We start from the raw sequence: 13,472 nt of genomic DNA, 5'->3' as shown, positions 1-13,472 counted from the left end.
ACGAAGGCCTGATGATCTGCCTCTGTAAAGATTGCAGACAAGAAAACCCTACGGAGCTCAGTTCTAGTCTGTAACATATGGGGTTGCCTTGAGTTGGAATCAACTCCTTGATGGCAACAGGTTTAGCTTTATTTTTTGTTTATGGGCGAAGTTGACAAAACAAAACAACAACAAAAAGTTTCTCTCTGTCAATCCAGGGGCAGGAGGATGGTCCAGATGGTTCTACTCAATGCAGTCATTCAATCCCAGGCCCCGTTTATGTTGCTGTCCCCTATGGTCCTGTCCCATGTCCCATTCCAGCCCATGGAATAGAGAAGAGAGGAGAGAGGAAGAAGGACGTGGAGGAGAGATGCGGAGTTGCACACCTCACTTCTACTCCCTCCCTGGGGAACACTTAGCCACATGCACACACCTCACAGCGAGGGAAGCAAGGGTGTGTATGAGCAGCCATGTTCTCTCTAAAGCTCAGGGTTCTAGTTCTAAAAGGAAATAGGGAAGAATGGATACCGGGGGACAGTTAGCAGACTATACCATACCATTCCTCGGCAGTAACAACTTATCATTGAATTCCGCGATGTACCAGCAACTGATAAGTGTATGATATCTATAACATCTGAAAAATGCTTCAGACTTTCTCCTACACTAAAGCATTGTGGGAAAAGTCAGGTATCACCGAGGGGGTGGGGTGGGGTGGGGGTGGGGCTAGGCTTCTGGATAAACTGCAGTGAAAACAGGCACATTGGAGCTCACCAGCAAGTAAATTTGTGTGGTCAAACCACCTACATAAACTGGCTCAATGAGGACTGAAGAAGTAGTCTTTACCTCTCAGCTGTCTGCCCTAAACCAGAGAATATCTTCTGCAGAGAGGCTCTGCTTTTCCAGAAAAATTTAGTTATGTCTTCATGCTTCCTTCGTGGACTTTTCCTGGGAACTCTGACATAGTCTAGGGGTTCTTTCATAACATTTCTCAGTGCCCACCCGCCAGAATTGTGGCTCTCTGCCACATTTAAGACAAACTTCATGTTACCAACTATGGACAGGGATAAGGTGTTAAAATTTGAAGTTTGTATTTAAGCCAGATTTCAGATTCACAAAATAAGGAAATAGAAATAGTTTCTAAAATGCCTCAAATGCCAACGTGAGAGAATTGAAAAGATAAATTGGAAAGATAAATTTTAGCAATTGCACTGTGAATTTAACAACTTTTAGAAAAAGATTTCACTCATAAGTTTATTTTAATGATATTTTTAAGGATCTTTTATAAAAATTGCCTTTATTGAGGTACAATTTACATGCCATCGAATTCACCCATGTTAAGAATCCGTGCTTCATAGTGTACTGAGGAAGTTGTACAACCATCACGCACAATCCAGTTTTGGAACATTTCCATCACCTCAAAGAAATTTCAACACAGAATCATTGCCCACTCTTATCCCCATCCCAGCCCTTGTTGTTGTTGTGCGCAGAGTTGATTCTGACTTCCAGCAACCCTATAGGACAGAGTAGAACTGCACCCATAGGGAGTCCTAGGCTGTAATCTTTACAGAAACAGACCACCAGGTCTTTTCTCCTGTGGAGCCGCTGGTGGGTTCGAACTGCCAACCTTTAGGTTAGCAGCTGAGCACTTAACCATTGCGCCACCAGGGTTTCTTACTCCAGTCCTAGGCAACCACTATCTATTTTCTGTCTCTATAGATTTCCCTTTTCTGAACGTTCTTGGTTACAGTATATGGTTTTTTACTTCTGCCCTCATTCACTGAGCACGATGTTTTTGAGGTTCATTTATGTTATAGCATATCAGAATGAGGTGTATCTATGCATTGAGACGCAGTTCATTCTGTCTACACATTCACCAGTTGAGGGACAGTTGGATTTTTCCACTTTGGCTGTTACGAACAACGCTGCTGTGAACATTTTCATCCATACTCATGAACATGTTTTCATTTCTCTTGGGTAGACACCTATGAGTGGAATTGCTAGGTCACATGATCAGTTAAGAAACTGCCAAACTGTTTTAAGTGATATTTTATGTATTTTAAAAAATTTTGTATCTATTGAGCTGCATGAGGCCACTTTAATGCATTTTCTAGAAGCCATTTTGATACATGTTTTTAGAGTTTTCATATTTTTGCTGCTTAGAAAATAGCTTCTGAGCCAGTGTACAAAGTGTCATATGTCTGCAGAAACACATTCCAGAACTGCATACATTTGGCCAGGATTTTATTACGTAGATAATAGGAGTTCATTGCAATAATAATAATAATAATAATATAAATAAGCAACAAGGAGAGAAAAGTCATCAGTAAGTCTACCATTCAGAGATATCCAATATTATATTTTTCTAGACTTTTATATGTTCCTTCCCTTCCACTCCCTTCCTCTCTCTCTCACACACATTGGCATTCATAGAAATGATAAAGTAGTAAAGGATAGAATAGGAATGTCATGAAAGAAGAATTACAAATGGCAAATGAATATATGAAAAAGTTTTCACCAGTAATCAAAGTAAGAAAAATTGAAATGAGATATCCCCTTGCTCTATCATTTATCTGACATGTTGGAAAGATTAAAAAGATTTTAAGAATTGCCTGAGTTGAAGGAATGGAGGAACAGGCACTCTGTGCACTGCTGCTGGATGTAAATTGGTTCTAATTTTCACGAGGTGTTTTGCCAGTATGTATTAAAAGTGCACATTGCTAACACTTCTAGGAATTTGACTGAATTGGACAAAGGTAAAGAAAACATTTGTGTTGGGGAAAACTGGGAGAAATCTAGATATCCACCAACATAAAAAAAACATGCAAGTTGTTAAATAAATTATGATAAATGCTACGGATAAACAATAGACTACCATGCAGCAAAAAAACTAGTGGTGTATACCTATATTTACACAAAAACATAGAACAATTCCATTTTTGTTTTTAAATAATCATTTTTTAGTTTCTAGATTTAAACAGATCTAGAATGGTACAGGCCAATGTGTTAGCAGTAGTTATCTCTGAGTCATAGAATTAAAGGGAATTTTAATTTATCATATTTTTGATTATTGACTATCTTACAAGCATGTACAATATTTATAATAAAGATAAACAATAGAATTATGAATATTTTGGAAAAGAGTTGTTAATGGTCTATGTCAGAGGTCAAAATGTAAAAATTGGCAGGCTGATCTTTGACCCGGTTAATCAAACCTATGAAAAGTTAGGCTGTTTGGGGGTCAGGATAGGGAAGGACAGAGGCCTACAAGGGGACTAGCGTTGACTGAATGAGGACTGTCAACCAGACACTGTAGCGGTTGCTCTAAGCCAACGCCGTGACAGCAAACGCCACATCGCTCTATCACTTAACCTTCACTCAGTCATGTTGCTTCACAGTGCGTGCTTGTCATTTCAAGTATATTTTGTTCTCCCAACTGTATTGTAACTTCTTAAGAGGAGGGATGATCCTTGTCCTTTAACTTTTGTGTTTAGCACCTAGAAGAGTATGAACACACAGTAGGCATTTAACACCCTGAATGAGTGAATAAATGAATGAATGGCTGAGTGACTTGAAAGATTGTCAGGCCCATCCATGAATGGTATATTCTATGGAATTTCTTAGAAATGCTGAGAAGTGGCTCCCTAAATGCCGGCTGTCTGCCAGGCCCTCTTACGGCTTATCCCTACTGCTGTATGTCTAAGCTGCTCCATTGGTGCAGGGTTACTGGTTGTTACATTATGGGCATTAACAAAAGGACATGACTGGGGGCTGCCAGCCGTCCCCCTGGCAGCCGAGCAGTTTTCTATCAGCAGTTCTTCTGCCACTTAGTATGTCAGTCTCCTTATCTCTACCGCGTTGCAGCTCTGCCCCACCGCCGCTTCACCACAGCAGCCCCCCCCGCCACCACTACCGACCCAGGGCTCCCAAAGGAAGGACATGTCTCCTGTTCAAAATGCCCCAGTGTCCCAGTGTGCGGCATACAGGGCTTCCGCATCAAGTCTTAGGCACCATGGTCTGGTTACAGTCTCCTGTGCAGTTATGTAGGAAATAAGGGCCTAGAGACAATTTCCAGCTGATACTTGGGGCCACAAACGGAATGTTCAAAACCAGTGTGACTTGAGCTCTTCACAGGTCATGCAAACCTCTTAAATTCAGAAGTACACACTTATTTCTGCCGTGTTTTCAAGTGTTTTGGTAACTTATCAGAGTTCCAGAAGTGCAGATCATAGAAAAGGAGAGCATTTGTTCAGTCAACAAGAATGTTTTCCCTGGATGAGTGGCCCCTACGTGTCCTCTTCTCCTAGCTCCGTTTATGAAAGGGTTGGTCAGATGTCAGGGACACTTGGCAAATGTGGGCCTCCCCTGGGCTCTGCCACTCATCTTAATGGTTCTCACTTAAAAGGCTACAAACAGAATATTTTCATTCCCCTTCCTCTTCTCCTAGAAGCACCCCTGATACACTAATATCACTGTGCCCAAAGACACACTGTCTCAGGGGCCCCACTGTCTGAAGATCCTGCTTCATGAACAGTCACTGTCTGCAGCATCTTGTTTAACCCTGGACTTTTACTAAACTCAGATAAAAGCCCTCCCTTTCTTGACCTTGGGTTCCCTATTACCAGTTTTCCTGTCCCCTCCTGCCTTCTCATCCTTGCCTCGGGCCTAGTGTTCCCATTTAGTCTCATTTCATTTTATGGGTCTGTCTAATCTTTAGCTGAAGGGTGAAACTCAGTAGTAACTTCAGTGCAGAGTTAAAAGGGTTTCCAGGGGCCATACTCTCAGGGTTTCTCCAGTTTCTGTCAGACCACTAAGTCTGGTTTTTGTTCTGTTTTTTGTGAGTTAGAATTTTGTTCTAAATTTTTCTCCAGCTCTTTCTGGGACCCTTTATTGTGATCTCTGTCTGGGCAGTCGGTGGTGGTAGCTGGGCACCATCTAGTTGTGCTAGACTCAGTCTGGTAGAGGCTATACTATTTGTGTGGGAACAAACATCCGATCAAAACGAATGTTTTCTTTTCTCTTCCAAGGTGATTCCCAGCATTGGGATAGGCAAAGTTCCATGGTTGTTGTTCTCTTGTAGACTCATCCAGAAGGTGAAAGGAGGGCCTGTTTGCTCTCCTTTAGAGCCCTAGATAGTTTCTGAGTAATAACATTGCAGGATAAATGTCATAAGAACAGAATTCCTGGCACAACTTACCTTGGACCTGCCTGATAGCAATCTCCAACATCTCTGTATTAATTTTCTTTCAGAACATTTTGGACAGGCAAGAGCTAAGAGGCAAAGGTCAGGGGTCATTTTCAGAGCCCTCTCTATTTTCTAACCTAATGTTCTTCCTACTGAAGATGGAAAACACACATTGTGATGCTGGTAAGCAAATGACAAGACTGAAGCTTGCTCTACTGGGCCCAAAGCTGTAGCCAGTATGGTAGTGCCGCAAGAAACGTGTGCACTGAAACCTCAACCTGCCAAGCTGCCACAGCAAACCTGAGAGCGTTTATGGGATCCTTCTCTCTCTCCCCAGATGCTGATGCAGAGATTGAAGGTGCTCCAGCTACTCCCTTGGATGTGATGTGCTTAGATGCCAACAAAGATTATATCATCATTTCTTGGAAACAGCCAGCTGTGGATGGAGGCAGTCCTATTCTGGGATATTTTATTGATAAGTAAGAGCTTAGCTTAACTTCGGTTCAAGTTAAAGCTATCTGGTCATAGAGATGCATGCTTGATTTTTCCCATCACCTTTCAGTGAAATTTTCTTTTCTGCACTCTTTGTCTCCCTCTGTGTATCTCTCTTTACATACCGATGTCTGTTTGGGTCTGTATCTTATGTATATATACCCTGTTTATCTATCATCTATTTATCTATCTAAATTTCAAAGATAATCTTTGAATTTGACTACCACCTCAAGTAATTAATTTAGCAAGAATGCTATGAATTTGTAACCTGATAGACACCACTTTAGAAATTTAATAGCTGGTATTCAATGTTTTTCATATCCATATGCCTAGTATGTCAGTAATTTAAGAATATTGACTTTAGGAGTTTTAACAAAATCCTATTTACATCACAGGATGTGGTTTCAAGTTGTACAAAGAAATAACAACAAAAATCAATTGTATTAAATTATGTTCTTTTACAAGTTCTTGGCATTTACATTCTCCAAAATTCAGAAGCTCTGCTTTTTAGAGTAACTGGGTTATTATAATGTGTAATGGGTTTCACACATTAATTTTCCAGTAAATTTGGACAATATAGACAACAAATTTAGATTACTGACCTAAATTCATTGTTCTCTGACTTAGTTTCTATTCAAATGGTTGCTCCAATTCTCTTCTCACTTTTGAGAAATGAAATCTGATTCTAGAAGAGATGGATAATATGTGCCACTATGGTAAATAGGTTTGTACCAAAGTGTATTAAACCTAATATATTTATAGCAATAAGTAAATATACACCCACTATTAAAGCCTGCGAAATATTTAGTGTTTATTTAGTATATCTATTTTTTTTGTGGGATCTATACTAAGTTATGGTAAATCTAATATTTAGAGAACTGCATGGTATTTAAACATGCACTAAATGCTTCCACATTATTTCATCATTTAGTAATGATGTTTTACTGGTTTTTGGTAGATTTCCAAGGTATTTGCAAACTTTGATCAGTGAAAGACCAGGGAGAATCAGAATGTTTTGTTTTCCTCTTGCCTTAGTCATAATATAAATAGTTACATCATGGCTAGTATTTATTAAACACTTACCATGTGTGTGGCCTATTCTAAACACTTCACATATATTAACCACTTAATCTGAAAAACTACCCTTTGAGGTAGATCCTGTCATCGCAAGTAGGAAATAAGTAGCTCACCCGAGGCCACATGCTAGAGAGGAGAGCTGGGCTTAAGTCAGGCAGCCTGGCTCTAGAGCCTGGGCTCTAAGCACCAGCCTAGGAGGTCCTGTCTCTCATCTTCACTCTGACTTCGTTCAGGAATCCCTTTCCCTTCATTATTCCTCAACATAGGGCTACTCTTACACCTGAAGACAAGCTTTGGGCTTCTGCTTGAGTTCTCAGTGAACAAAAATCACCCTCCTCAGGTCCTTAGTAGGGAACAGTGCTCCTCACTATGTTCCAGAAATGTACCACTGTTTTTACAAAAATAATGCACGAGTTACATGGTTTTTTTTTTACAGCCACATAGGCCCCCATGTATTATTTGCATAAATGGACTATGCCAATTTTTTTCACATTTTGCTGATTTCAATTGATGCTAAGACTTAGTTAAACTGTGAAATAAGCAGACCTAACATAACCTGATAGCTTCACTAACATAACCTGATAAGGTTTTTGCATTCATTTGTTGAGATAATGAGCTGTAATTATCAACTTAAATTTAAACAAATGCACAGTTTCGATTATTTTCTGATTACCAGGGGACTACCAAACTTGATCCATGACGTCTTGACTCTGGCTTACACCTTTATTTTACAATTATGATCAAAAGTAACATTTTTGGACTATTTTTATACACAAAGCAGGAGATTAAAGAAAATGAACAGAACAAAAGAAAATGAGCAGAACAATATGACAGGTGAATGAGGCCAAAATTCACTTCTGGAAATGTCACGGGACGTCTGCAGTATATCCGTCAGCATGCTATGCCAGAACTTTTTTATGTTATTTCCACACGTTATATGTGTGGGCGTGTTATTTGTAAAAGTACGGTAATGCATATAATCAGGACAGGCCATGCTCCAGCAGCATAAAATATGGCAGTGGATTCTGGACAACAGAATCTTAGTCAGTTTTGAAACCTAGATGGTCCCTATTGCTCTAAGCCTCTGGTCTGACTTTGTCAGACATAAGCAGGCTCTTGCAAATAGACCAAGCATTTGAAGAAATAACTCTCCTAAGGTCACACAGGGAATAAGTAGCAAAACTATAATTCATATATTAGCCTGTCCGCAGATTTGTGGCCTTTCTGCTCTGACATACTATAGAAGTCTCTAGAGCAGTGGTCCTCCACCTTTTGTCCTGCCCTCATGAGGGTTAGGAGGTGCTCTCTAGCATCATGGGGTTATTATGGCAATATTGGCACAGAGGAAAAAGGAGAATCCTGGTAGAACCTCTGGAGACAGGTAGTTTCAAAAGTCACCTTCACCCTCCCAGCTCCTGCTCCCACGCCCCACCTATAGCAGATCTAGAATTTCTGCAAAGGAAAGATTTAGAGGAAATAAGTGGAAGACAGGGCTTGAAGCTGCACCTGATAGCTCTTTACATAAGGTTGAGAAAAATGTCTATTGTCTATATCACAGAATGGAAGGGCAATGGCGGGGAAGGATAGAAAAAGCTCCCCACCCCGACCAGTTTGCACGGCCATTGGCCACCCTTTCCCCTTGAGAAGCATACTTCTGGGACATAGAGTCATGTTGAGGAAGTGCTATAACTAAAATTTCAGTTCTCTGCTAATAAAAAAGAATACTAGGAGTTATATAATCCTAATGCTATATAATTCACTCACACATTGCGCCCCTAAAGCCCTGTGAGGAGGCCAATATCATGATATAAACTGTCATCTTCAGCTCTTTGAGGGTGACCCGGTCCCCCCCCCCACCCCTAGCAGCCTCTGTAAAAGCACCCCATTAGAAATTAGAAGTTCAAGCACTTCATCTTCCCCCTACTGGGCCTGGGAATCTCTCTGGTTAGTCTTATCTCTTAAAGAACAAACATAGTGTGACACCCTGCTTGCTCTTCCTCCCTCACAGGGTGGCCTGACCACCAAGAGAGGTATGGTAGACTCTTTCCAAACCACAGAACACATAGGCATCTTTACGGTGTCCACTTTCTCAGCATTAGTTCCATCTTTAGCAGAAATTGCCTAAAGAAGGCAAAGAAAAGAATCACATGTTGAATTGAAGATGTCGGCAGTGGAGACGCTTAAGGGAGCCTTCCTCTAAGTCTCTCAGACGTAAAGACGGTAGATACCTGCTTGCTTCTCCCTCTCCCCTGCCAAACGTGGGCTCCTCACCGCCTGCCTTTAATGAGTTGGAAGAGCACGTGCGTGTTCAGGACGCATCTCAAACCTCTTTCTTCTTGTTCAGGGAGACACACTGTGGTTGAACAGAGCTGAATAGCTGTGGTTAAGTAACTAGCAAACCACTCTTGGGTATTTTGTAGAGCGACAATCTGAAGCAGGTGGGCGGGTTTGTAGCTTTGGAGCTATTTATTTATCCAGACTTCTATTTAAGTTTTTCTCTTTTATCATTTTTTTGTTATAATAAATATGTAGGTAACCAAACATTTGCCATTTGTATAATCTTCACATGTACAGTTCAGTGACATTAAATATGTTCATCACGTTGTTCAAACATCACCATTAACTGTTTCTGAATTTTTCCATCACCTTTAACGTAGTGTCCCCTACAGACTTCTTTGAATATTTTTCAACACTGCTTTTCCCATAGATGTGAGGTGGGCACAGATACCTGGTCTCAATGCAATGACATACCTGTGAAGTTTGCCCGTTTTCCGGTCACTGGGTTGATAGAAGGGCGTTCCTATATATTCCGAGTTCGAGCCGTGAATAAAAATGGGATTGGTCTACCGTCTCGAGTGTCTGAGCCTGTCGCCGCTCTGGATCCAGCTGAAAAAGCTAGACTCAAAAGTAAGCATTTTCGTTGTTATCTTTCCTAAACCTTTTTGTGAAAACCTACGATAAGACTCATTGTAGGGTTAATTCTCCCTCTTCCACTAGAGGGAGAAAAGAGTAAGAAATCCTCCTAAGAAATCCTTTATTGATCAGAAAATCCTAGGTGCAAAAAACAGAAAACAAAAAAGTGGTTTTTTTTTTTGACTTATCCATTCTCTAAAGGACTTTCTTTTCTCTTTCTTCTGATTCAGAACACTTTGCCTTTTTAACTGAATTTCAGATATCATGTTCGAATGAAATACAAATGGAGAGCATTATTAGTGCCTTGAAAATACAGGTTTCTTTCCGTTCAAGGTGAACTTTTTAACCTAGAAGTTGACGCTTAGGGCATTAATATCTCAGCACAGTAAGTTTCTCTATGTAAAAGGAAAAACAGGTTTACAACATTGCATCTGACCCAGACTTTACTTTCCATGTTAGACAGGCAAAAATAATTTTTTCATATATCTAGCTGCAAGTCTCAATGTCAGAGCCATGGTGCATGAATTATGGCCTGCATTTGCCTCATAGGAACCCAGATGGCATCCCTGATAACAGTGGCTATAAAAAGACACTAAAAGAATTGTTAGAAGTTAACACTTCAATCTACACCAGATCTCTCAGCCTTAGTACTATTGACATTTTGGACCAGGTAATTCAACAACACTTCTCTGTTGAGGGGATGTCCTGTGCATTGCAGGGTGTTGACAGCATTCCTGGCTTCTACTCCCTCAGTGCCAGTAGCACCTTCCGGTTGTGACAATCAAAAATGTGTCCAGACATTGCCGGATGTCCCTTAGGGGGAAATCACCCTGGTTGAAGAATATTGTCTATTCCGTATTCACAGTGTTATTCTTTTCTTTGGTTACATGCAGAGGCACCCTAAGACTCTAGGTAAAAGAAATGCCATCTTTTCCCTGGAGCCTTGCCTAATCAGTCTCCTTGACTGCTCTCTAGTCATTTCACTAATCAGCTGACTTCCCTTCCTCTTTCCTAAATTTGCAAATTCTGTATCATAATTTCACTGACTCCTCTTTTACAAATTCCAGTGAAAATAAGATTTGTTTGAATTGAAAATAAATTGTCTTATTTATCACCTTTCTGTTTTTACACAAACTCTGGTGAAAAGGCCTTTGTTTAAAATAGTAGTTGAACTACTCTCTCTGATGTCTATGGGATCATGGAAATGAATTTCCTTTTTAACTTTACACTGTCTGTCTCATCCATTTTTCTTACTAGTGATCCAAACTGGTTTCCTTTGTAGATAACACTTTTCAAAATGCAATAGGGAAACACTGCTTTCACTGAACTTTACTGCTGGATCTGCGCCCGCCCCTCTCTTCCTTCATCCTTGTTATGACTCATAAATAACCACTGGGCTTATGTGTTCTACAAACATCTTTCCCAAATACATGCTGTATCTTAAGAAGGGACTAGAATGATTACATATTTCAGGATACATGTTGAACAATAAATGAATACAGGCTATTTTCTTAAGTTGTGTAAGTACAATTCCAGAAAAAATCAATTTAGTCAGTCCAGGCAAATAACTAGGCTCTAGCAGACTGTGGGAGCCCTGGAAGTGAAGTGGTTGAGAGCTTGGCTGCTAACCAAAAGGTCGGCAGTTTGAATCCTCCAGCCGCTCCTTGGAAACTCTGTGGGACAGTTCTACTCTGTCCTATAGGGTCGCTATGAGCCTGAATTGACTCGATGGCAACGGGTTTGATTTTTTTTTGTTTGTTTGTTTAGCAGACTGTGGGAATCCCTGAGTGGTGCAAATGGTTTACCAGGCTTGGCTGTTAACATAAAGGTTGATGGTTTGAGTCTACCCAGAACAGCCTCGAAAGAAAGGCCTAGAAATCTACTTCCAAAAAATCAGCCATTGAAAAACTTACGGAGCACACGTCTACTCTGACGCATATGGGGTTGTCATGAGTCAGAATCGACTCAACAGCAACTGTTTTAGCAGATTGTGAGTCCCTCCAGGACAGAGGCCACGATACTACGTACACACTCAATATTCACAGTCAGTAAGATTGATTAAGGAAATATACAACTAGAAGCAAACCCATTTGTGACTAATCTGGCCAGTTTGCCAATTTATAAGTGCAGTTAAAACAGCCGAAATGAATGTCTGCTATTTTTATATTTTTCTTTGTTCTTTGTTCAGGTCGCCCCTCAGCACCCTGGACTGGACAGATCATTGTCACTGAAGAGGAACCTACAGGTAAGAATGGTGGTTTCCCCAATGCCTTTGCTATGCAGGTTAGCTTTTGTTGTAAAAGGTACAGTGTATATTATTGAAGACATTCAAAGAGAGCATTCTAAATCAAAGGAAATATCTGGAAATCATGAAGTAGCATATGGTCTGAGAATCACCACTTTATTGGGTTACTATTATCTTACAATAAATCACATGTATATAAAGTGTATAATTTGATAACTCTTATGTGTATATGGAAACTCTGGTGGTGTAGTGGTTAAGTGCTACGGCTGCTAACCAAGAGGTCGGCGGTTCAAATCCGCCAGGCCCTCCTTGGAAACTCTATGGGGCAGTTCTACTCTGTCCTATAGGGTCGCTATGAGTCAGAATCGACTCGATGGCAGTGGGTTTTTTTTTTTTCTTGGTATATGTGTATATGCCTGTAAAACCATCACCATGATCAAACCAATGAACATATCCATCTCATCCTTGTGCCCCATAGTAATCTCTCCCTCCTACCCCTCTCCCGCATCTCCAGGTCACCACTGATCTGCATTTTGTCACTACAGATTCAGTTTGCATTTTCTAGTATTTTAGATAAATGAAATCATACAGGAGGTATTATTTTTGTCTAGTTAATTTCACTTGGCATAATTATTTTTAGATTCATCCATGTTGATACGTGTATCAGTTCATTCCAATTTATTTATTCATTCACTCATGAAAGCTCCTGTGAACATCCTTGTTAAATGTTCTTGTGGACACGTGCTTTCATTTCTCTTGGATAAATACCTAGGGGTTGAATGGGTAGGTCATATGGTAGGTGTATGTTTAATTTTCTTAAGAAACTGCCAAACTGTTTTCCAAAATAATTGTAGGATTTTACACTGCCACCAACAATGTATTAGAGCTCCAGTTGCTCCACATTGTCACCAGTACTTGGAAAGTTTAGTTTTTTAATGTTAGCCATTCTAGTTGGGTGTGTAGTTCTCTTTCTCTGTGGTTTTAATTTGCATTTCCCTAATGGATAACAATATTGAGCATCTTCTAATTTGCTTAGTATTTGCCATCTCTGTGTCATATTTGACATCTTTGACAAGTAGACTTCACTAAGATACTCTGTTTTCTTCTAGAAGTTTTTTATAGCTTTAGCTCTTACATTTCAGTCCATGATCCATTTCAAATCAGATTTTGGTATGTTGTGTGAAGTAAGGGTTGAAGTTTATTTTTTTGCATATGGCTATCCAATTGTTTGAGCAATATCTGTTGAAAAGATTATCCTTTCCCCCATTGAATTGTCTCCGCACCTTTGTCAAAATCAACTGATTATATATTTATTATATATATGATTATATATTTCTGGAATCCCTGTGGTGTCTCATTGATCAATTTGGTTTTCTTTACACCAGTACCACGCTATCTTGATTACTGTAACTTTTATAAACTGTATTTGTTTTGTTTGTTATAAGCCTTGTAGTCCTGAAATAAGATAGTATAAGTCCTGAAATCTTGTTGTTTTCCAAAGTTGTTTTGGCTATTCTAAGTCTTTGCATTTCCATATAAATTTTAAAATTAACTTGTCAACTTCTACAACATACCTTATGAGAT

General features: G+C 39.9%; 1 protein-coding gene across 5 annotated transcripts in view; it reads left to right on the top strand.

Moving 5' to 3' along the window:
* MYOM1 (myomesin 1) overlaps window positions 1-13,472 on the top strand; it is a 180,653-nt gene that overhangs the window by 64,081 nt on the left and 103,100 nt on the right. For all 5 annotated transcript variants that reach the window (XM_049900248.1, XM_049900246.1, XM_049900245.1 and 2 more), the window contains exons 11-13: window positions 5,499-5,640; window positions 9,438-9,637; window positions 11,832-11,888. In XM_049900248.1, the coding sequence (XP_049756205.1) occupies window positions 5,499-5,640; window positions 9,438-9,637; window positions 11,832-11,888 (399 nt within the window). The remainder of the gene's footprint in view (window positions 1-5,498; window positions 5,641-9,437; window positions 9,638-11,831; window positions 11,889-13,472) is intronic.

Source organism: Elephas maximus, chromosome 11 (genome assembly GCF_024166365.1).
Source record: "Elephas maximus indicus isolate mEleMax1 chromosome 11, mEleMax1 primary haplotype, whole genome shotgun sequence".
Taxonomy (NCBI): domain Eukaryota; kingdom Metazoa; phylum Chordata; class Mammalia; order Proboscidea; family Elephantidae; genus Elephas; species Elephas maximus.
This window is presented reverse-complemented; position numbering and strand designations above follow the sequence as displayed.